The sequence below is a fragment of the Podarcis muralis genome, chromosome 10 (genome assembly GCF_964188315.1).
Source record: "Podarcis muralis chromosome 10, rPodMur119.hap1.1, whole genome shotgun sequence".
Taxonomy (NCBI): domain Eukaryota; kingdom Metazoa; phylum Chordata; class Lepidosauria; order Squamata; family Lacertidae; genus Podarcis; species Podarcis muralis.
In genome coordinates, this window is record NC_135664.1 from 56,255,994 (window position 1) to 56,281,668 (window position 25,675).

At 43.0% G+C, this 25,675-nt stretch overlaps 1 protein-coding gene across 1 annotated transcript; it reads left to right on the top strand.

The window, feature by feature from the left end:
- The first annotated feature begins 13 nt into the window (after window positions 1–13).
- MTPN (myotrophin) lies at window positions 14–18,419 on the top strand. The gene is made up of 4 exons (XM_077935081.1): window positions 14–239; window positions 9,117–9,230; window positions 10,420–10,503; window positions 15,367–18,419. Exons 1-4 carry the CDS (start codon window positions 168–170, stop codon window positions 15,451–15,453), a joined length of 357 nt encoding a protein of 118 aa, XP_077791207.1. The 5' UTR covers window positions 14–167; the 3' UTR covers window positions 15,454–18,419.
- The last annotated feature ends 7,256 nt before the right edge of the window (window positions 18,420–25,675 follow it).

The window sequence follows — 25,675 nt, forward strand, 5'->3', positions numbered from 1 at the left end:
CACCGCCGCGAGAGGCAGCAGTCCAACCGCCGCCGCCGCCGCCACCAACGCCGCGCCCGCTTCCGGTCCAGCCCCGCCCATCTCCTCCTCTTCCTCTTCCCCCGCCCCTCGTCGCGCGAACGCTGCCAGGCCCTCTCGCCGTGTCCCCTGTCAGGGCGGCAGCCGCTATGTCCGACAAGGAGTTCATGTGGGCCCTCAAGAACGGAGACCTGGACGAGGTGAAGGACTACGTGGCCAAGGTAAGGCCGCCGGGGGTGCGAGGGTGGGCGGGGAGGCAGGGAGAGCCTGGGCGCCGCTTCCTGGCCTTGAGGCGGGGTTCCCCTTCTTCCTCACAGGACCCGCCGTCATCTGCTTCGCAAACTGAAGGTGCCGGGGCTCAGGCCCGAGCTCTTCCCCTACTACTCTCTGGAGGCTGTGTGTGTCGATGTCGCAATCCACACATGCTCAGGGGTGCTCTTGCCTCACTCCAGGGCACCGGAAATGATTTGGATGGTGGGTGATCCCCTCCCCGCCCGCCCCCCTTCGTCGTGGAGCTACGGTACATCTTTCCTGACGCCGTGATGGAAGCTGAAGGGAAGGCTTTGCCTCTTCCTCCTGCTAGAGGCCTAGTCCCCGCCCACCCTTCTGCTTGAGCTTGCTTGTGGAGAGCGTGCCATCGTTCCTCGTCAGTTTTATAGATGTTCAAGCATCCTCCCTCTTTCCCCAGATCGCTCTTTCTGAACCCTTCCCCCCCCCAAAGGGTTAGAGGGCAGAATTGCCCCACTCCCAAATTATATTGGGTGAATTGTATGCTGCAAACGTAAAGCCACACCCTTTCTTTCTCCAATGTGTGGTCCTTACCTGCTATATCTGTACTTGTATTTTATTTAGCATGGAACAAAATATAATCGCTGCATGATAAGAGTGTGAAGGAAATGAGATTGGTGTCCCGACATCCTGCTGGGTTTTTAATTGAGCAAATGGTGATGAACTAAAATAGCAATGGAAACATTGAATGGAAGACCTTAGTACCCACTAGGTTTTTATTGAGCCAAAGGTGATAAAATAAAGTAGCATTGGAAAAAACTAAGTGGGGAGGATTAAGACCTTAGTATTTTTAGCCAGTCCGGTTGAGAGTGTATAACAAGTTGTGTTAAGAACTAATTAATTCATCTCATAAGAACTGGAGAAGCATGCATGAGATGCACCTTTTGCCATTCAGTTATATATTCTCTCTTATTCAAACATTTATTAAAAAGTGGGCATGACAGCCTCTTGTGCTGTTCTGTGCAAGGGTAGAAGTAAGAGCTGGTCAGCAAAAGGATTTCATTGTCTACTTTCATGTTTCTGGTGGCCAAATAAACAAATAGCTGATCTGCAGAGCCTTCTGCCTCCAGGGCTAGTGGTATAACTGATATCAGAAATAGGGTAGGCAGATTTATAAGAGAGCCAGTTTGGTTTAGTGGTTGGTGTTAAACCAGTGCCTGAGAGACCAGGGTTAAAATCATTGCTCAGCCATGAAACTAAGTGAGTGATGCTGGTCAGTCACAGTCTCTTAGCCTAGCCTGCCTCACAGGGTTGTTGTGAGGATAAAATGGAGGTAAAGAGAACCATGTACACCAAATTGAGCTTCTTGGAATAAAGATGGGACAGAAATGGTGGCTTTCAACTACCAAAGCCTGGCTGTAAAATTGGGTGTCCTTGGACAAGGTGCAGTTTCCTGGAAATGGAAGGCAGTGGAGTTTTGGTAGAAGTTGGGTCCAAAAATGATGTTAGGGCAATTTCACATTTAATAATGTAGAAAGAAGTGAGGACACTGAAGCCCCCTGGGGCTCTTGTGTTCAGGCATTTTTGGCAGCTGAGGCTACTTAAAGGTAAAGGGACCACTGACCATTAGGTCCAGTCGTGACCGACTCTGGGGCTGCTGCGCTCATCTCGCTTTATTGGCCAAGGGAGCCAGCATACAGCTTCTGGGTCATGTGGCCAGCATGACTAAGCCACTTCTGGCGAACCAGAGCAGCGCACGGAAACGCCGTTTACCTTCCCGCTGGAGCGGTACCAATTTATCTACTTGCACTTTGATGTGCTTCCAAACTGCTAGGTTGGCAGGAGCAGGGACCAGGCAACGGAAGCTCTCCTCGTCGTGGGGATTCGAACCGCCAACCTTCTGATCGGCAAGTCCTAGGCTCTGTGGTTTAACCCACAGCACCAGGAGGAAACCACTTGAGGATAGAAGCTGCAGGCAGGAAAGTTCTGCCCTCTTCATCAGTGTTCCCCTTTTGCTTTTAAATTACATAGACTTGCCCAACTCATTCACTAAATAGTTGGGACACTTCAATATTTAAATCCATGAAACTACTGCCTTCCTGTGTAACAACTTTGGAAAGTACCCAAGTATGGTTGCTTTCAAAGTATGCTGTTTAGCTGGGTAGACCTTTGGTCTGATTAGTGTTGTTGTTTTATATACTATAGAAGTAGGCTATTCTTCACAAAAGTCTTATAGGATGAAGGGATGTAGGTTTCATAAAACCTGAATGTCGGGGAAGAGGGAAAGTAAGTGTATCTATAACAAAATCACTTCACCCAGCTTGTAGCTATAGATTTGTGTAGGCTCTGGCAAACAATTTTGGACAAGGTGCCTGCTGTAGACTGATAGCTGTACTGAAGAATACTTGGTGAAGAATTTAGGCAGTCTATGTAGGACATTTGTAAATGATGTACAAATTCCAGGATAGACATATATCACTTTAAAAATTAGATTTGTATACAATATCTTTATTGTGTTAGGGTTTGGTGGTGGTCATGTTAATCAATTTATATATTAACAACACGAAAGGGTTTTCCATTTTGGAGGCGCTTCGCAAAACGAATTTCCCTATGGGCTTGCTTCGCAAGACGACAGCCCATAGGGAAATCTCCGGGACAGCGGGGAAGCGCAGCGCGTCTTCCCCGCTGTCCTTGGACCTCCTCCGAAGCCTGGTGGCGGGGCAGGGACACCTCCTCCCGCCGCCGGGCTTCGGAACGATGCCCCGATGCCGGGGGGGAACGCCTCCGCCGCCGCCCGCCATCGGGATGATGCCCCGATCCCGGGCGGCGGGGGGGGAACGCCTCCTCCGCCACCCGCCATCGGGACGATGCGGGCGGTGGGGGGGGGACGCCTCCGCCTCCGGGAACGCCTCCCCCCACCGCCCGCCATCGGGACGATGCCCCGATCCCGGGCGGCGGGGGGGAACGCCTCCCCCCGCCGCCCGCCATCGGGACGATGCCCCGATCCCGGGCGGCGGGGGGGGGACGCCTCCTCCGCCGCCCGCCATCGGGACGATGCCCCGATCCCGGGCGGCGGGGGGGAACGCCTCCTCCGCCACCCGCCATCGGGACGATGCCCCGATGCCGGGCGGCGGGGCGGGAAGCCTGGGCGCGCTGATCTCAGCGCGCGCAGGCTTCGGCATGTTGGCACCTGTCCGCAAGCAGCGGCAGCGCTGCCGCTGCTTGCGGAGAGGTCCGCGAAGCCTGGGCCGGACAGCTTTTGAAGGCAGGCGGGGGGAGCAAAGACTTTCGCCCCCCGCCAGCTTTCAGAAGAGGTCCGGGACCTCTTCTGAAGGCTGGCGGGGGGCGAAAGTCTTTGCTCCCCCCCCCCCCCCGCCTGCCTTCAAAAGCCCTCCGGGACAGCGGAGAAACGCGCTTCCTCTTCTGAAGGCTGGCGGGGGCGAAAGTCTTTGTCCCCCCTGCCTGCCTTCCCAGGGCCTTTAAAATCGCCCCGGACAGCGGAGAAGTTCTCCGCTGTCCCGGGTGATTTTAAAATGCTGGGGGTGGGAAGAAAAGCCCTTGTCCCCCCCCCCCCAGCCTTCAGAAGAGGTCGGGGGACAGACTGTCCCCGGACCTGGTCTGAAGTCGGTTTCCCTAGGAACGCATTAATTGATTTTCAATGCATTCCTATGGGAAACCGTGCATCGCAAGACGAAAAACTCGCAAGACGAAGAGACTTGCGGAACGAATTAATTTCGTCTTGCGAGGCACCACTGTATTAAATACTGTACTAAATAACAATAGCAATAGCTACAACTGTGGGGTTCTTTCCAGCTTGAAATAGCATGCAAACAGAGAGTTAAGAGAGATGCACTCAACTACTTTTCCATCCTCCTCCTCTATGCTAATAAAAGAAAGAAAGCTGCCTTCCCTAGGGTGCAATTAGTAATATGGAATGTGTCTTTGTCTGATCCTATGGTGTATATGGTACAACAGGACATTATAGTGGTGATCATATTTGTGTGAAGTAGTCATAAACATATGTTCAGCCTCTTCTATTGAGTTCTGAAGGTATGAATCTGCTGGTTCTAGGTTCCATTTTTTTGCATTTGAATTGCACAGATGTCTACTTAGCACATTACTTAACTTCAGGAATAACTTTCTGACTTAAGAGCTGTTTGACAGTGGAACAGACTGCCTCAGGAGGTTCTTAAACAGGTTTTTAAACAGAGGTTGGATGGCCATCTGTCTTGGATGCTTTAGTTGAAATTCCTTTGGGGTCCCTTCCAACTCTGTGATTCTATGATAAACCTATGTGACAAGAGAAGCTAATCAGCTTGCCATGCATGTACAGTTGACTGCAGTTAGGCACAAATACTTTAAAAATGTGAATGGGCTTATAATGGGGTTTGATTTGACAGGTCTTGATTCATAATAAATTAATCAATAGTCAGACTTCATCTTGAGTACTGTTTCAAATTCCTGGGTGCTGCACTATCAGAAGAATGTGAACAAGTTCAAACAAGGTTCAGAGGAGAGCAACAAAGATGGTCACTGGTATGAAAAACAAGTCCTGTGAAGAAAGTTTGAAGGAACCAGGTTTGTTGAGCTTGAACAGGAGAAGTTTAAGAAGGGGCACTTTTCAAATATTTGGAACGCTGTTGTGTAGAAAGGGACAAAGCCTTGTTCTCTGTTGCCTGGAGGCAGTAATGAGTGTAATAGTATGACAATGGAGCCAGTTACCTAGGGTTTTGATGAGCTCCTCCCTGGAATTCTTCAAGCATAGGATGGATAGCCATCTGTTAGGGATGCTCTAGCTCTGGATTCACTGCAACAAATGGGTAGGTCTAGACTAGAGCACAACTCAGGTCAAGTAGGATTCTATGAAAACCTATTGGCTGAACTCAATTTTCTCAGTGTGAAAGTCTCATCAGTTCTAATTGAGTCATGAGTATATTCAACTAGCCCAATAAATAGTACTATCCCTCTGTGTCTTGTAGCCCATTCATTTCTGGTGCTATCTGCTGTACTCAAAGATGTGTTGGACTGCACTACAGTAGATCCTTTCTGTTTCTGCTTGATCTGTGTCAGCTCCTGATAGCAGCCGCTGCTGGTTTCATGTTCAAATTTTTCTAGTGCCCACTTTAAACATTTCTCTTTCAACTGTCCCTTTCTCCTCCACCCCAAACATTATTTCCAGACTTCCTGTTAGAGACTTGGTTAGACCAGGGATAGGAAACCTGTGGTCCTTCAGGTGTTGGACTACAACATTCATCCTTGGCCATTGGCTATGCTGGCTGGGACAGATAGGGCTAGATGTTCAACAATATGTAGAAGGCCACATTTTATATTATGTTTTTGTTAACAAGATTTATATGCTGCTTGATTGTAGCAAAGCCTAAGCAGTTTATAAGAAATATTACCATTATAAATAAAACAGTTAAAAATAGGTAATTCAAACATTTGTTTAAAAAGCAATTACAATCAGCAGTAAACACATTAACATCTACTTGTCTGAATAGCTTCCCTACACAAAAATATTTTAAGTAGGTGCCAAAAAGAATACAGTGGTACCTCTAGTTATGAACTTAATTCGTTCTGGAGGTCCGTTCTTAACTAGAAGCGTGCTTTCGCTAATGGGGCCTCTTGCTGCCGCTGCGCCGCCAGCACACTATTTCTGTTTTCATCCTGGGGCAAAGTTCTCAATTCAAGGTAACTCTTCCAGGTTAGCAGAGTTTGTAACCTGAAGTGTTTGTAACCTGAGGCGTTTGTAACTTGAGGTACCACTGTACAATAAAAGAGCCTGATGCCAGTTCAATAGACAGGGAGACTTTTGTTTTTGCCTTCTGATATAGCACATCAGCTTCCTGTTTTTCTGGCAGATTTGACAAAGAGATTAAGGGTTGGAGAGTCTGAAGCAAAGAACCAAAAAACTCTAATTAAAACCAAGGCCCAATTCAGACAACTCTTCTCCCTTCTATTGGGCCTGTACTTGTGTTGGATTAATGTACCTGTTTGCTGTGAACATTTCAGTATCAAAATGATTATATCGTGGTTCTACATACAGAAAGGAGCGCACTGACATACAGAAAGGCTCAACCATGTCGCCAGCTATTCCTGGATGAGATGTTCTTGCTTCCAGAACTAAGGAGGCCTGGTCCAGAGTTCACATTTCCTCATTTGCTGCCTCTCTTGTTTAAAAAGCTAGACGGGGCAGTATACACAACACTTAATCAGTTCTCCCTTGTTTACCACTCACCACAGGAATGCAGCAAATTTGATGTCCTAGATCTTAAATTTGCCTTAAATCAGATAATTTGTCAGTTTCATCAAGGTAACCACAGTTCTTGGGTTGATTTCTATTAACTTCTACCAGCACATTTAATTTTAAACATTGTAACATTCCCCGAGTCTTCGAAGCTTTGAAAAGACTCAAATCTATGTCTTGTATTTCTCTGGGCAAATTTATGCTTCTCACCTGATAATTTGGTTGCTCTTTTCTCCACTTTCTGTGGTTTCTTTTCTTTGACATAAAGAAAATGGAGCAAATAGGTGTTCTAAAAATCAGCCTGCTGTAGATCAGAGTGGGCAATCTTTTTCCTTCTTTCTTTTTCTGTTGAGGCCTGCATTCTTTCGGGAGTAATGTCTTGGGCACATGCCAATTGTGAGAAGGGCTGACTTGAAGGATTGGACTGGGACAGAGCCAAAAGAAGACCCCCCTTTCTCTCTCTCTCTCTCTCTCTCTCTTTCTCCTTCCCTCCTGCTTTCTACCCAGCAGGAGCAGATCACTTGCAGAGGACTTTTGAAATTTGTCTTGAGTTCTGTGTGTGATATGAGGACTTTAGATTTATATTTTATAGGGGTTTGTTACTTTGTGTCTTCTCAGTTCCTTTCCGAATAATGTTGGTCTTAAGAAAGCCAAGTTGCTGACTTCTTGAGAGCTTGCTGCTTTCATCTTCAAGATCTTTTTCCTAAGTAACTGCAGCCAACCCAGAACCTTTTAGTGTGTGAGAGAATTATTCCACTATCTGATGGTTTACATTCACCGTGAAGAAATATAAGACTTCTGGGATATGTTTTCAGTCTTGAGACACTTCAAAAACTTTAATTGGAATCTAGACTTCCATTTTTACTTCTTCTTGAAGGGATATACTATAAGAATCCTTTTCTTAGAATGAATAAATAGGTTTTCTTATACTGACACATATTTCCCTTAGGTTATGCATTACATGTATGAATAGAGGAGGTAATATTGACCTGAAAAGAGCCTTTAAGTGCTTATTAGTTAGAAGCTGAGAAGAAGGTACATGAAGTGGATTTTTATATTGCTGTTCAGGATAGGAGTTGGTATTATCAGAACAAGAGGTGCATTCATTGGTCTCAAGTGATTAGGGCATTAGTGCTGATGAGCATTCTGTAACAGTTTGACTGAATTCAGTATTCAAAGAAATAATCTTTTAGTGTAACAAAAGGGAAATGCAAAAGACAGGCAAAAGCAAAGATAGTTGGCTTGGCTTAATAATCAGAAGGAAAAGCAATGAACATTTTAAATTATAAACTTAGAGTTGCACAATTAAAAGATTTATCACTAAATTTATTCATTGTGCTTTTTAAATGTTCTGATGTCATGGTGCATCAAATGAGTAAAGACAATAAAAATTTAATTCAGTCTTATAATTTGAGATGCAAATGAATGGAGGAATTTAAATGATTAGACTTTATCAAGAGTCTTATTCAGAGCTGGAAGCACAGTATCTATATGGTCTGGAAGCCTTTGAGTTCTAATAAATGAAAGGGACATTCAGCATAAAATTCTGAACCATAAAAGAAAAGTCGCTACTAGTACTTTAGAAATACTGTTGTTGTTCCAGAAGTATGCCAAAAAGTATATTGTGACAGAGTAAATTGCTACATTCTTGGAAACTGCTAATTATTTGAGTTAAGGAATTTATTGGGTCATTGAACTTGGGACATGCTGCAATCTTTTAAGATATTTGTGGTGTGTGGATCCTTCAGAATTTTCATACAGTGCTTGCTATAAGGACTCTATATAACACTTGAAAGTATAACAAACAAAAGACATGGACAGTATACAGAATTTGGTAGTAGCTTTTAATCTAATCAAGAAAAACATTAATTTTTGTGGATATTATGTCTGTTAATAGTTGTGTAGAACCTCTAGGTTCAGAATCACTATACTGTACCAGGGAATACCAGTTGCCTTTATGGACTTCTTGGTTGCTTCACAAAGCATCTTGTGGCCTATGGAAGAAACATGATGTAGAACAGGGGTCAAAAAACTTTTTCTGCAGGGGGCCGGTCCGCTGTCCCTCAGACCTTGTGGGGGGCCGGACTATACAGTGGTACCTCTGGATGCAAATGGGATCCGTTCTGGAGCCCCATTCGCATCCTGAAGCGAACGCAACCCGTGTCTGTGCGTGTGCAGGTTGCAATTCGCTGTGTCTGCGCATGCTACTAAGAGGTCATGCTTCCAAAATATCTACTTCTTAAATAACTTCTAATAGTATTAGTAAGATTTCACAGCTACATTAATACCACCTGCTGTACATTTATTAGTCCTAATAATAATGGTGAACCTTCAAGCTATGAACAGATCAAAGTTTGGGAAAGTTAAAAGAGGTGTTGAGGGATGACTGGAACAGGAAAAACAAATTGCTTTGCAACAAGCACTATGGATATAAATTTTGACACTCCTGGTTCTTGAAATGAGGCATTGCTTTGCAGACTACCTCCCCCATATTGCTGTAATGTCTTGAGCAAGAGTTTTAAGCAAGTGTTGTCTGCTATGTTTGAGTAATGACCATAGTTAGATCTCAGAGCTAAATTTGATGTAGAATTATATAAAATTAATAACTTTTTTAATTCTGAAGGGTGAAGATGTTAATCGGACACTGGAAGGTGGGAGGAAACCTCTTCACTATGCTGCAGACTGTGGACAGCTTGAGATCCTGGAGTTCCTTCTACTAAAAGGAGCTGATATGAATGTATGTATGTTGATTAAAACTCTGTCTAGTTCTGGTTTAGTTCTGTCTTTGACTGAAGACAAATGATAGTTTTCTGTGCATTTCAAAACAATGATGTAGAGGCATAGTTGTCCTTGGATGTATGAGCATATTATTAGTAGTAGTAGTAGCAGCAGCAGCAATGTTTGCTCCACCGTTGCCTCTTGTTCAAACAGGTTTTGCATGTATTTTAAACAATACAAAAACAGACAAAAACAGACTATTCATTAGAAGGGATCATGAGATGCGTCCATAAGTAAAATGCCTCTTATGCTACATTCAGCTCTGTGAAAGCTAATATGTCTCCAGTCTTCAGTAACTGGCCGATAATTAAAAATAACTAATCTGGTTAATCTGAATGGCTCAGACATTTGAATGATTCAACAGTTCACTACACAATTTGTATGAAGTGAGTTTTTACACTTCCATTTTATTTGATACAATGCAATTTCTGTCTGGTTCATATTAGACCTATGAGAGGATAAATCTGCTTCATTATTAGTATTCTAGTACGATAATAGTAGTTGGTATTATCTTAGAAACTGCTGTCTGCAGTAACTGTCTTCTATTCAGGTTAAAGTCTGCCAGTTTTCTAATGTGTTTTGTATACTAAGTTTTTATGTAAATATTTTCACCCCGTTCTTCAACCAAAAAATATCCTAGATGAATCAATAACAAACAGGGCAACATCTACCCTTAGGCTTGCAGTCTAAAGGCCATGATACAAAAGGGGGAAAGAGTCTATAGGAAAGAGGAAATCAAGAAAATCCATGCCCAAATTCTTAAATGTATGAAGTTCCTATGATGACTAGCTGATATGAAACACTTCAGGGAGAATAGGAGACTAAAGGAGCTGCTCTTTTGGAATGGCCTTGCCTCCCATCCTTCCCTCTGCTGTAGCCTGATGTAATTCCATTTGGTAACCAATTCCAATAATTAACAGCTTTTATAAACCATTTTAGGAAAATTAGGGACATGCTTTTGCAGAAGTAAAATGTAGGTCTGGACTTGCTTTCATTTAGCAACATTGCAGGTGGCTAAATATGTTCTGTGTGCAACAGTACCATTTTTGGCAGATACCCACCTGCCAAGAATGTGATATCTGAGCATTATTAGATATAGTATATTGTAGATGGAATTTATTGTGTAACTTCATTTCTCTTTCTTACAGGCTCCAGACAAACACAATATCACTCCACTCCTTTCAGCAGTTTATGAAGGCCATGTGTCTTGTGTGAAGTTACTCCTGTCAAAGGTAAGAAACGGAGACCTGCCTGGTGGTTTGTTAATCATTCAGCAACTTAACAAATTCCACACTGCCTTCAAGCATTTCATCATTTTTATTTTTTTAAAAGCCTAATATTCATTGGGTGGAATCCAGCTAAGTCATGCTGAGAGTAGACACATTGAAATCAATGGACTTACATTGGTTATGACTTAGCAGGTGAGAGGTAAGGATGTTTAACCTTTCCTGTGTCTACTATTTCTCCCCCTGCAATTTTCTCTTCTCTGTTAAGTTGCTTATTGATCTCAGTGGCCCTTTCCTATTACTTAGTCAGTATTACCCAGTGGGCACTATACAAAAATGGAAAAATGGAAATCCGTGCCCATAGGCTTACAATATTAAAATAGACAAGAGACAGAAGAAGAGAAGCTAAGGACAAGGCTTTTGACATAACTTGGGAAAATCTATGCGTACAGTCAACAGTGTCTTCTTTTTGCTATGATTTAGTCTTGAAAGTCCCCTTAGGTAGCTATCTTCTGAGCTGTTCTGATGTTATAGAATGCTAAATGCAACTGCAGTGAGAAGGATAGTCAGATTCAATGTGACTACAAAGTAGAGGCTAGTCAAGCAAGGAGAGAAACTTCCTACAGGAAGTTTTAGAAGAGCCACATATTTAGTAGATAAAAGCTTGTTCTAAGTGAGAGCTTGTCACACCATTGTACTGCACAAAACAGGCGAATCTGATTGGTGACTGGCTCTTCATGGTTTCTTTCCCAATGCTGCTACCTGAAATTACATAGATGAAGATGCTGGTGAGTCAGCCTTCAGCCTCCTGCATACGAAGGATGTGCTCTGTTACAAAGTTTGGGCTACATGTTTTCTAGCACACTGGATAGACAATCTGGAATGTGGCCAAATTTGGCTGAAACAATTTCACAGACCGCACACTTCACCTCTGGTCAGAATCAGAACCCTGCTTTGGAAAATCTGAAACTTGGTGCCCCCAGTGACTACAATGGGGAAATCAACAAATAGCTATAGTTGTTCTGCTCTCTGACATAATGAGATAAAACTTGTAGACATAATAGTCTCTTCTATAGGACGAAATTTGCCATATTTCACGCTGACAGGTGTAATGAGGAGTTGTGTTGGGCAGCCTAACAGTTTATATATAACTATATAACCCTACCTGCTTGTAAAGCCCCCAGAGATCCACCAAAATCCTTTTCTTTCAGACAAAGAGGGTGTATGTGTGTGTCCTCTTTTCTCTGTTTCAGAACTTGGAAGCCCAGATCTCATCACTGGCTCTATAGTAAGAGCATCTGTGCATCTAAAGCTCTTCCTGCACACATCCCTCCCCATATTATTTCAAGAGGGGAGGGGAGTATCCTCCTTTTGGGGGGGATGGGAGCCATGCTCATCACTTGCATTTTTATTATAAACAGTGACAAAGTAGGCAGCAGAGGTGACAAGGGCAGCTATCTCCCAGCATCTCCACAAACTCTGGTACCTATATCTTTTTACCCATCATAAGCTTCTTGCAGGCTTATGATGGTGCCAGAAAATGGTGCCTTGCCCTCCTTGTATCAGCAGCCAGGGAGAAAGCACAGGGAGAGCTTGACTCAGGTTATGGGGACTCAGTGGGACTTCATGTTCCTGTCTGCCTTGGAGACTGGGTGTGAACCATGAATTATTCGTGCTTCTCAGTCCATTATTTGAAGCCTTCAGTACTGCTGCTACTTGACACACAGTCACAAAAAGCAGTGGAAAAACACTGGAAGACTTTCTGGTAAGTTCCACCTTGGGTACTGACGGGAAGTTAAAAAAAAAGAGCCCTGTAAAATCCTCTGGTTGAGAGCTACAGCTGTCAGTCACAAAAGTACACCCCCACTTCCCTGGTATTTTCTTTACAGGGAGAGCATCTAGGGGTACGAGAGTACGAATTTTCAGTGTTTGTGCATTTGAATAGGTTCTGAAATGTTGGAAACAGACAGAGTTGCCTTGGAACAGTTCAGAAGGAAATTGCTTTGCTTTGGCTGACTCCCAAATATATGAAATGTCCCACTTTGGTTCTGGATTTGGAATTTGTCTGAAGCAAATGCACACAGCCTTAGTATTTGGTTGACTTTAACATTCTCAAACTAAGGAAAATAAAGCCAATTTATTCTGAGAGCTTTTCCCCTTTGGAGGACACATACCATCTCATGATAACAAAATACTGTGGTTCTCTTGAGTTAAAATTGTGTGTTTACTTGCTGTTTGTCTGAAAAATATAGAGAGATCTTGCTAGGATTCACTCATACTAAAACTTCAAGCCAGCAGAAGTAGGTTATGAATTGTATTCTTTGTCCTTAAAGTACTTGTGGAGTCAAAAGTCTGTAGATTCATCTTTTGACTTTAAAATAAAGGCTTGGAAGCTAGTTAGTGTCACTTTGTGCTTTTTCAACTCTGGTACTGAGTATATGGGAAGGATATAAAAAGAACAAAGGGAAAATTTGGAGAAGACCTTCAAGATTCTTTTTTTTGTCAATGCCAGTAGTTTCTGCCTTTGATTCAGAAAGTATATTTGATCACGTCAGTATGAGTTTGCTCTATCACAAATGAGTTGATAGTGTGGATTACTTTAAAAAAAGAAGAAGAAAAAGCAAAGCAATTACAATGTTTAGATCTCAGTGGATCCTGGATCACTGAAATGTGGCGGTGGCTTGCTGTGTTAAAACTCCCCTCACCTGCTGATCACTTCCATAAGTTTGCTGCCAAATGTTTTGTTGCTTTAGATCGACCTGCCTTGATTACCCTACACTGAATTGATGGCATCGGTGCATATGCATGATTGTATTTCTCCCCCATTTTAACAATCTTTTTAGTCCTATAGTTGAAACATTGTTTGTATATGATATTTATTTATTTTTAAGTACTGTTGGTTTCCTTTCTATACTTTCCCTTGTATCTTGACAAAACCTCTTGAGTTTCTAGTTTGAGGAGGAAACATTCCTCAACCCTTTACCCAAAAAGCAAGACACATTATTTCAATCTGCAGGCTGGTTGAAAAGAAATTAAATCTATGCTAGCTTCATAATGCAACATAGATGTTTACTAATCTTGTGGAACATTAAGACCCCTGTAGGATCTTCAGCAAAGAAAACATTTGTTCCTTAATTTTCCCACTTCTGCAAGTAGTACAGGAGCACTCAAGCCAAACGTCATTTCTTGCCCTCTTCCCCTTTTGTGTTCTTTTCTCATGCCATTTTCCTCAAATGTACTCCAAATAATGTGGAGACTGACATGCTCAAATTGATTTATTATTTTACCTCAAACTAAGGTGTACTTGGAAAATTTTCGAGTGTGGCGATTTCAAGTGAATGAGTGTTCCCAGACATAGCTGACATACTAATCATAGTGATTGGCTATAGTCTATTACAGCCTTGACTTTGACAGAGTGAAGTCATTAAGTATCTTTGGGCCATACTTCTGTGCTTGCGGTACTTCAGACCCACCTGACATCTTCTTTAAAAGACAGACAAACCCATGGAAAGTTGACAGTCTAACTTGAAGGACAACATCAACCTTTCTTCTAGGCCAATGTCTGCAATAATTAAAGTGCTTTTAACTACCATTTTTACTCAAATGTAATGCTCACCTTTTTTGGCCAAATTACGTTGCAAAAATTAAGGTGTGCATTAGATTCAATGGCACTTTTACATTCAGCAGCAAATACTTCATTTGGTTTCAAGGTTCTGAAAATTGAGGTGCACATTAGATTCAGTGGTGCATTAGACGCAAGGAAATATGGTAGGTTTTTAACTAGACAGAGTTTCAATCCTTTTATCTCTGAAATGACTGCATCTAGGAATAGTAACTGTTGTAGAGCTTAACCTTTCCCAACATTTTGTAGAGGTGCATGTGGGTGTGGAGGAAATGCTCTGCAAGTCTGATATTTATATTCCACTGTACACCTACATATATGTACGCCTACATGTATATATATATATATACCTGTACGCCTATATATAAAGCTCCGGGAGAAGGTTACTTGTAGGCGTACAGGTCAGTGTCATCTAGAGTTCTTTAATTTCCTTTTCCTTCAAAAGTTGCAACACTTGGGACCAGATTCAACTAAATTGTTGCACTAGCAGGAACCATCACGAGTCCTGCTAATACAACAGGGCTACCCATCCTCCTCCTCTCACCCAAAACTACTTGGGGGGGGAGGTATCAGGGGGGGAAACCCCAGACCACCACGTGTGGGGAAGAGAGAGAAGACCAGTCTATCAGGCAAGCAGAAATGTTTGCACTGACAGAACAATCACTTTGAATTCCACCCTGGAGCTGTGAGAGGTCTTTAGCAGAATGGATCCCAGGCCACTAAAGGTGTATGGTAAAACTCCAGTGTATATGCAAAGCCAGTAAAGGCTTTGGAACAGGATTGAGGCTGTGGCTGTGGCTCTGTATCAGAAGTGGAGTCAAGTAGGCAAGGTTTGGGAACCATGGTTTCACCTGGATTTAATTGGCATTTTGTCTTAAGATAACTAGAACTGAGTCTTTTGATTGAAAACTTTAATGTATATTAATACTTTGAAAATACTATTATTCAAGTGGGCCCAAGAGGCTGAGGTGTCTACATGGGAGCATGAAGCTTTCTATAACTTAAATGTGCTATTTGGATTGTGATATTACTTAAAGCCTGTCTTTTTAATGGTGAATGAATTGAAAATGATCTCTCTTGTTTAATGCACACACCCTAGTCAAGCCAATGTGACTCTAGTTGAAGAAATTATATAGACTGTAAAGTAAGAAAACAAACGTACCAGGACCCTCTCACGAGAAACTGCTTCTGGTACATGTAATTCCACCTTTTCTCTAAAAGTGACAGCTCTTCTCATCTCTTTACAGGGTGCTGATAAGACTGTGAGAGGGCCAGATGGTCTAACTGCCTTTGAAGCCACTGACAATCAGGCAATCAAAGCTCTTCTCCAGTGACGGATGGACTGAGATCTAATGTCTCTCCTGTGGCCTCACACTGCTGCCTGTCTGTCACTCTTTGTATCTTCCAGCTTCTTCAGCTAAATATTGGGGAGGGAGGGAAAAAAATCACAGTAAATCAGACTAGTTAGGTACCTCTATCAAAAAGACAACCTGCTTGGAGAAAGTAGAAATCCATATAATTGGTTTCTCCTTAGGACTTTGTTCAGGGTACAATTTTTCCCCCATTTCTAGCAAAATTGAACCTCTGCTGGAGAAGGGGCGAAGAATGGAGTCTGAAATTTAGTCTGCAAACTTTTCTTGTTCTTTTGAGACTTGCTGGAAGTTTGTCAGACAGAAGCTCCATCCCTGTACTTTCTAACTTGTAAAGGCAGTAGCAGCCCTGTGCTGCTATGCTGTCATCTCCCAGTCAAGGCACTGGGATAACTGTATCCCTGTGCCTTACGTAGGTTGTGCAATGCTGAAGGCTTTGGTTTATCATTCCCCGGTATTTAACAGTTGAATGCCACACTAATTTTGGCTGCCTATTTTAACATGGAATATACAGTGATAGCAGGAATGCATCTCAAAACGGGGTGCCAAGGGATGATCAAAATCGTGTGGGGTTTTTTCCACCATCCAAACATTTTGTGAAGAACCAGCCAGATGATAGACAGTGCTTAGTTCTGGGTAAGAGTTGTTCTTCAAAGACTTCCAGTTGGAACTTCCTCACCCCAGCACATCATAATATTAACTGGAAGAAAGTGACAGCTCCAGACCTATTGGTGCTAGAGGATGATGACTTTGCCCTTCAAGATTTAGTCTCAAAGTATCTTAATTACTAAAGAAGGAATGGCTCTCAGTTTAAGTTAATTTCATTCTTTTAAAGAAGGCAGGAGCTTCCTTTGCCCTAGTTTCATCCTCAACACATTGATCTTGTAAAATGCATATGTCTCTGAAATAAGATTTGAGTCACTGCTGTGGCATTGTCTATGAAAAATGTAATTTGACAGATTAAATAGTCATGTTTCCAAAGGAAACCCTGCCTTTATTGCTGCCCAATAAAGGATGCTTCTTTCTACGTGACATTTCACAAATACTCTTCAAGATGACATTTTTAAAGAACATTCAGGCATAAGGTTTTGTAATATGCTAATGTGTTGATTAGAAGATGCTGGGGCAAATAGCACTTGGATATTCTTCCTCAGAAACTATGGATAAATTTTGTATCATGTTAAAAATTTCCCACTGAGGCTTCTACTGACTTTGCATCAAGATGTGCAATACAATGTCTTCATTGTCATCCAGGTAACTGGCGTGTGCTTTTGTATACACATTTCATAGTATTGAATGTACCTTCTCAATTTTGAAAGCATTTCATTTAAATGGGAAAACCCTCTGTATACCCTAGTAAAACAGAATTAGGAATACGGCCTCTATAGACAATGCAAAATTGCAGGCTAGCATTACATCTTAAATTGCCACTTATTTGTCCCTTATTAGCACTGATACCACCCCCAACATTCAAATATTCAGCACAAAGGGGGGAAGAAACTAGATTCTTTAAAGGCTTTCTTAAAAGTAGAACCATGTTAATCTGGTTTTGTTTTTTGTTTTTTTTTGTATTGGTGCAGGAATGTGATATAGAAATAGCAAGCTTTGCATGCAGAGTCTGTGTAGTCACATGTTCACCTTCCTATGCGACACGAAAGGCATTGCTTATGAAGATGCTAATTCAGTAAATGAACATGTTCAGATTAATTTTAAATCAAATGTTCTTAGTCATAGTAAGCATGATCCACTTAATATCTCCTGAAGTCAAATGAAAGATCTGATGGATCAAGTGAAGGAGAAATTGAAATTGTGCTTCATGACTGGCTATTTCATAACCCTGTGTCCATTCGCCTTCAATCCTCCTTAGATAGTATTAGATCACTTTGAGCCTCTTTCGTGCAGTTCGTTGCCCAAACATTTGAGGCTCTGCTTGCTTGCCTTTTCTTTAAAAACTATCATGTTGGCGTTTTGCACAGTTCTTTTTTTCTGGCGCATCTTTATTCGCAACTAGAGATGGACTCTGATGTGTGGCTATAATAAAGTATATTCTAGCCACTTGGGTCAGAATACGTAAGTGTTTGCTCTAAGCCAAACCAATGTTTCTGAATTTTCTATGGCATAAAAGGTCCACCCACTGTTTTCTGTCTTAGAAATTAAGAAATCAAACCCAACTTTAGATCTTGGTGTGAACAGATCATGTGCTATTCATATCATATCCTGCTTTTCAGAAGAAAAATGATGGCTACCAATGTCTCATGCTAGCTCTTAGATAGTGAAAACTCTTGGAGTAAATTTTTTTTCCAGGTAGGAAACTTAAGAGACATCAAAGCTAGCACTCTAGAAATCAAATTCTAGCACCAATATCTTTCCTTTCATTTCAGATTTCAATTTAAAATAATGACTTGCGGTCTTAAAGTTTTCTGCTCCCCTTTGTATAGGCATTGCTTTCTTAACTTAGTTCTTTAATGCAGTACTAAATGGGTTAATTGATGGATAGAAGAAGCTGGTAAGAGTGGAATGTCCTAGTTGAGCAGTTGCAGTGTTGCATGCTAAATCTCAAACTGAACAGTCTTATATTTTATAAATGGGGAAAACAATCACATCTTTCTACCCAATTGATGGAAGAAAAATAGTGCTTTGTGCATTTTGATATTTGACCTTTTTCCACAATGTAACTATTTTGACACAGTTTGGTTTATCATTATCATGGTTCATAGACATTGGATTGCTAAATGATACTGTGTTAAGTTTGTGTTGCAAGAATGAATGGAATAAACTTGAATTGTGCTATAGAAAAATCTGAAGCTTTATCTGCCTCTGTATACTTCCCACGCTGTTCTCCCTCGACTGCCAACCTTATAGAATTATAGCTCTACAATAATCCTCTGCATCTACCACTTTGCAACTTCATTAAAATCCTTTAAAAAATCCGTTTTGTGTACCCCACTCTTACTCTGATATTAAGGTAGTTAAAATGGCAAACCTCATATTTTGGGAAAGGCCTATCTTGATTAAGTACTTTGAAGCTCCCAGCTCAAAATTATAATCCTGCTGCCTCTGATTTTATGTTCGATTCTTCTCTCATAGTTAGATGAGGATGCAGAACATGTCCCTTAACACACATTACCTAGATCAGCAAACCTACAATTTTGGAGGATGCTCAGAACTCTACATTACAACTCTTAATTTTCTGAAAAGAAACATTCCGATATTAAAGGGATGTGTGAATACAGAATACATGCATGCATATGCCTCACTTAAATTGCAATTACTTGATTGCCTGGGCAGGTTCAGGCATTCAACCCAGCAATAAATTTCTGTTTTTGAAGAGTATTCCTGAGCACTGAGGATTAATGCATCTGGTGTTGAGTTGAGTGTAGTTATTTGCATATATGAATGTATCTGCAATTAACCTGACTCCCATGATTCTCTTGTCACACACACCCCACGCAAAAAAAGAAGAAGAAATGATGGCTTTAGCAAGTGGTGAAGTTAGGCAGTGTTCTTGTTGTAAACATAAACCAGCCCCTACTCTAAAAGAAATTCCAGGGCCCAGAGCTCCCTCTCTTAAGAGTAGCTGGGAAACATACAGGGCTCCTTTTGGTCTGTGAATTATAATAGCTTTTTCATAGTTTTTCCAGTTAAGCTACCATAGCCTCCATCTCTGCAGTGTATAATGATTCACAGCAGGGCCTTTAAAAAGACATGTTGCACTGTGTCCAGTTTTCCTTCTAAATTATTTCCTTCTAAATTATTTCACTGACAGAACTGAGATTTCCCATATTATTTACACACATCATTTGAAAAGCATAGATTTTACACTCTGTTCTAGCTACCCCTTTACAGGAAACTCCCATCAGCAACCCGTGAAGCTCACCATAAGTAGCTCTTATGAAGGGTTGTGCCTCTAAAAATGGTACAGTATAGCTCACTGAAGAGTACAAGATGTGGCTCTAACTTGGTGACTTACCTGAGTCTGTGGGAAAGTGCAGCTTCCAGAGAATTGCACGTTTTATTGATTAGTATGCAGCAGAATTCAAAAACCAATGTGCATTTGAGAAGTTGTACCAAATGGTTGCTCCTGGAAGTGTGGTTTGGTGGGGATACAGAATGTGAAGTTGGCCATAATGCAGCTCCCCCAGGATATCGCCACTTATTTTTCAAAAAAAAGGTTTCTAGTCCACATGGCTGCAAAGTCACACTGAAGAGAGTGTGGGCAATACCTTCTCTGGTAAGAGGGGCAGTGAAATGTCTCGAGTGGTTGGTGTGCTGGGTGTCAGCATCCTGAACTTGTCTCTTCTCATGATTTGTGTAGCCCAAACGAATCGTGCAAAGCAGCAAATTGCAAATTCAATTGTGCAAATGTGCATAATTTATACAAAAATTAAAGAATTCTGTTTTTTTGTGCAGTGTTTTTTTTTATGAAGAAGAAAAACGTGTGGCACACCTGCAGCCCTGCCTTTTGAATAAAGTAATGGGAGTGGTCTGTAAACACTTTAGGAAGGGTAGAGTTGAGACCGGAAGAGAGATGAGGTTCCGAGGACCACAAGCTTGTGCAAAGGGGATTTTCCTGAATCCTTCCCACTGCAACATCTTTACACTCCCAGAAAAGCAGTTCCTGAGAGCTGAGGGCCCTCTTCAGATGACAGGTATGGGGAGATTAGCTGAAATTGGGGAGATAGGCACACGGCTCTTGCATTGTTAGCAAATGGCTTTGTGGATCCATTCAAATCAGGACTTGGAAAAAACACTTGTGTGATGTTTGTGGAGAAATTTAATTGGAGTGATTCATAACAAGCACCAACATTAGCATATGGTTGCCAATATTGCATTTAGACTTGTACCAACAGAACTCTTGAGTTTTAATGAAATTTGGACCGAGGGGTGGGGATTTTTCCAAACCAAGTTTCTTATCATTCACCCAGCTTACATTTAATACCCCTGCCCTTCTGTGAGAAAAGACAGCTCACTCTTAATTCACAGTGCAGAGATATGACAAAGCTATGGCACATGGCGGGTTTTGTACCTTTACCTTGTAATGGAGAGTAGAAGGTATATCATTATGTCCTTTTGTAATAGGCTGATGAGTTCCCTTGTAATTAACCCAACTTGCCCTCAAGCACATGCAGGAACAATGGCACTGATTTCTCTCGTTATGACCCTTAGCACTTCGCTGCAGGGAAGCTTGTTTTTAATCTTTTGTTGGCCGTATTGTCCCCAAAAAACAATGGAAGAGGATACAAAAGTCTTTTAATAATGATTTCACAATTGGTATTTCCAGTTGAAATGAGTGTTCGGAGTGAACACATCTAGGGCTTTTATAATGTAGGAAAGATGGTGATGTACAGGGAAGTTGGCAAGGGTCAGAGGAAAACAGTAGTTTTGGGGAATAACGATGCCCTTAGCACAACCCCAGATACCACCCCAAATTTCACTTTGGGTGGTAGCACCCTTGAGTGTTGCTTTGAAGTTCACTTTAAAGGCATTTATACCTTGCCCTTTAGCAAAGAAAAGGCTCTCAGAGCAGCTTATGAAAAGCAGTAATGAGTCAGTCCCTGCCCTTAGGCGCACATGACACACAAGGAAAAAGAGAATGGGAGGGAGGAGGCGAAAGCAACCTTAGGAACAAGTTCTTGAAGGTATAGTTCAGGGTCAGCAAACTTTTTCAGCAGGGGGGCAGTCCACTGTCCCTCAGACCTTGTTGGGGTCCGGACTATATGTTGCCATGATTATGACCCGCATTTTTGACAAAAACCCTTATTGGGACCAACCCCAACATTGCCCAAATGTGATTTTTTTTGGGGGGGGGGGTTCCCCTCATACACCCACGCTGCTTCCTTTGTGTTTTACGCATTGACAGTTATTATTTCTCTTGTAAGGTGGGGTGGGGGTGGGGGTCTGAGGTAAGTGCGCCATTCCTGTCAGCCCTGGAGAGCATGTGTGCATGTGTGAGTGAAGGGAAAAGCCGTTGGCCACGCTAAGTCAGGCCGGCGCCGCTCAAGCAAAAACGTTTTTTTTCCGTGTGAGAAAAGACGACGTGGCAGCAGCTATTTACCTTTCCATGGCTCGCACTGTGTAACTAATGAGTGGCCTCCCCAGCAGAGCGCAGAACTACTTCGGAGTGCAGCCGCCCAGGCGCTCTCCACTTCCTCTGGTGGGGAGCGCCACAGACACAGTCGGTCATCGCTCCCGAGGCACCTCCATGCCGCTGCCACCACAACTGCCCTTCCTGAGGTCAGTCACCGGCAGCTCCATGGTGGAAATCCAAACTGTGGCTCCTTTTCCCTCTTCCCCACCCCCCACCCTGGAAGAAAAGATTGCTGTGCACGCGCGTGACAGATGGAGAAGGGGCTTGTCTTGGGCCTCACTTTTGACCCTCAAGCTTGGCTGAGTCGCAAAAACTATTGCATGCCTGCGCTATGCCGGCTGCCTGGATTCCCGGACTGTCAGCGGGCTGGATCTAAAAGGCAATTGGGCCTGATCCAGCCTGCAGGCCTTAGTTTGCCGACCCATGGTATAGTTCTTATAACGCAGTTATAGAGTTCTGTCTGTGCAGATTCTGGCCTTCTAAAATAGCAGCAACTCATCACCAATGTCCATGGTGGATTGGGCTGTTGAAACAACCATCTTTTTCCAGAAGCATTTACCCTTGCTCCCCTGATCAGATCCAGGAGCAGAGCTTATGACCAAGTCCAAACCAGGAAGCCAGAGCAGCTCCTGCCACACAGTTCTTCCATCAGACAGGTGTCTTGGCGGCTGTTAGAATCCTCATTGAAAGGTGCTTGATCGAGCTCTTCATCCTTGTTGCCATTGTCAGTGACTGACCTGGTTCTCCATTTCAGAAAGCCTGGCCAGAGGCTTTCTCTTTTGGGTTGACTCTCCCCTTAGGACTCTGCAGAAGACAGCTGGGTATTTTTGAACTTGCCTGTTGAATGAGAAGTCCTAGCTGCAGATAAATTGCTGACATGGCTTCTGGAAAGGTAAGTCCCGCCTCGCTAACCTTTTCAAGTTCTTCAAAAGTGTCAACAAGCATTTGGTAAGGATATTGCAACAGGCATGATATACTTGGGCATTTGAAAATCTCTGAACAAAGGTTTGTGAGGAAACAGCCATCATAGGATAAGAGAACAGATCTCTTACAGCAGAGTTGGAGAACCTCAGGGCCATGGTACCCTTCTAGCCTCCTCTGTCTGGCCTTCAAAAGTCAAGACTACGTACCTAACCGGTCATTAATATTTTTGTCTAGCTGGAATATGGTGTTGAATTTTGATAATGCCTCTTGCTTGCCTGTGTGGAGGGTAGAGAGGAATGGATGAGGATGTGTACATTCATTGCTCCATTAAGTCCAGAGTCTAAGATTACCTAACCACCCCTGCTTCAAGATCAGGGATGGGTTATCTGTGGCCTTCCATATGTTCTTGGATCGCAACTCCCATCAGCCCCAGTCAGCATGGGATAGTCCAGCTACATCTGAAGGGGCCACAGATTCCACTTACCCTTGCTCTAGAAAATCTCAGAAGTGGTCTCCAATTTAGCTGACTGTGGGAAGTGGCTAGAGGCTTCATATTTATATCTCTATTACATCACAATCTTGAGATCAGCAGCAAGCCTGCGGTGGAGAACTCTCCAGCTGCTTGGCCTGTATAAATAATGAGGATTTGCCAAACAGTTGGCTCACAAATTGGTTCTTCTCTCTTGTCTATTAAGGAAATTCAGCGCTCACTTAACAGACAGTTGCTTGGGGAGCAGGGAGCTCTCTCGTTCCCGCTTTGCAGAGCTCAAAAGGTTTTTCTGTCAGAGGTGCTTCGCCAGAAGAGGGGCAGGTAGCACAATGCACTGCAAATTAATGTCAAAGATTTCCCTGTGCGCTTCCCAGAGATGAGATTCTGTCAACTGCATCCTTTCTCTGCATTCCTGGGTTGACCTGTAGTGTTCACACTGTTCCTCACTTGCCGCTGCCTCCTCCCTCTTTTTCATTTCTGCAGCATTCAAAACTTTACTTTATCCCATCTGGGGTTTTTTCCTTCCCTTTCTAGAGAGGTTGAAAAACAGCTGCCTTTGGAAGTTATTGTTAGTATGCAAAGCTATTGCGTTGTACCTGCTGTGAACAACTATCCCGCTACAATCTGCGTCTCACCTGGAAGCGGGTCGGGAGATTCTTTGACTTAAATGGAGGAGAAAAGAGGTTTCTGAGAACAAAAGGAATTGCATTAGATACACAGAATGCAGTTCCGTTATCTTTTGACACAGTGACAGATTGCAGCCTGGCTTGTTTTTTGTTTTTGTTTTTTAAAAAACCAACCACAAGCCTGAAGTGACAATCATAAAATCAAAGAATCTGGAGAAAGAGAGAGATGTTTATGATCTTTGGTGGTTGTCAAAGGCAGCTTATGGAGATTTCTCTTGAAATGCAATTCTTCTAATGCTTTTGATTAGTGTTGCTCTCCGGAGCCATGGTCTCTGTCCCAAATGTCTATAGGACTTGATTTTTTAAGAATTTGTTTGTCCTCTGAGGTAAAGGTAAAGGTACCCCTGCCCATACGGGCCAGTCTTGACAGACTCTAGGGTTGTGCGCCCATCTCACTTAAGAGGCCGGGGGCTAGCGCTGTCCGGAGACACTTCTGGGTCACGTGGCCAGCGTGACAAAGCTGCATCTGGCGAGCCAGTGCAGCACACGGAACGCCGTTTACCTTCCCGCCAGTAAGCGGTCCCTATTTATCTACTTGCACCCAGGGGTGCTTTCGAACTGCTAGGTTGGCAGGCGCTGGGACCGAGCAACGGGAGCGCACCCCGCCGCGGGGATTTGAACCGCCGACCTTTCGATCAGCAAGCCCTAGGCGCTGAGGCTTTTACCCACAGCACCACCTGCGTCCCTTGTCCTCTGAGGTACTGTACTGCAATGGTCCCAGAGGGTGACAAATACTCAATCTAGCTAGAGAGATATTGCCTTTCTTTTTCTCCTGGTAGGAGGACCACTTATACAGCACCCAAAAAGAGGAAATGCACTGCCCAAAAGGAGGGCAAAAGAGGGTGGAGATTTGCATAATATTTAAATGTGCTAATGTGTATGCTTAGATGGAAAGTTAGATGGGAGTCAGTGTACTTTTAAATAGAATACATCTCACCATCGTGGGGAAGACTGTGATCAGGTGGTCTGTGTCACATGCTCAACCTGTTATCCAGGCCCTAACTATAGATTGATCATTTCAATGGTTCTGTTGCTCTCCCTCCTTGAACTTCTTTAGCTTTGGACCAGACAGCCCTTTAAAGAGAAACTTTCAAATAGAGGACGCTGTAAAGTACAATACACGGCCACCAACATCCAGTCTTACACTTGCGCGAGAAGGCCAGAGGTGCAGTGATTTTCACTCATATAATAATAATAATAATAATAATAATAATAATAATAATAATAATAATTTATTACTTATGCCCTGCCCATCTGGCCACTCTGGGTTGCTCCCAACAGAATATTAAAAACATGATAAAACATCAAACATTAAAAGCTTCCCTAAACAGGGCTGCCTTCAGATGTCTTCTAAAAGTCAGATAGTTGCCTATTTACTTGACATCTGATGGCAGGGTGTTCCACAGGGCAGGCGCCACTACTGAGAAGGCCCTCTGTCTGGTTCCCTGTAACTTCGCTTCTCACAGGGAGGGAACCACCTGACAGCCCTAGGAGCTGGACCCTCAGTGTCCGGGCTGAAAGATGCGGGTGGAGATGCTCCTTCAGGTATACAGCACGGATATCAGGCATCTGTTTGGCCACTGCGAGAACAGGATGCTGGTCCAGATGGAGCACTGGCCAGAAGAAGAAGAAGAAGAAGAAGAAGAAGAAGAAGAAGAAGAAGAAGAAGAAGAAGAGGAGGAGGAGGAGGAGGAGGAGGAGGAGGAGGAGGAGGAGTAGTAGTTTGGATTTGATATCCTGCTTTATCACTACCCGAAGGAGTCTCAAAGTGGCTAACAATCTCCTTTTCCCTTCCTCCCCCACAACAAACACTCTGTGAGGTGAGTGAGGCTGAGAGACTTCAAAGAAATGTGACCAACCCAAGGTCACCCAGCAGCTGCATGTGAAGGAGCGGGGAAGCGAACCCGGTTCACCAGATTACGAGTCCACCGCTCTTAACCACTACACCACACTGGCCTGATCCAGGAGGCTTTTCTTTCATTGTTAGGTTCTTAGTCC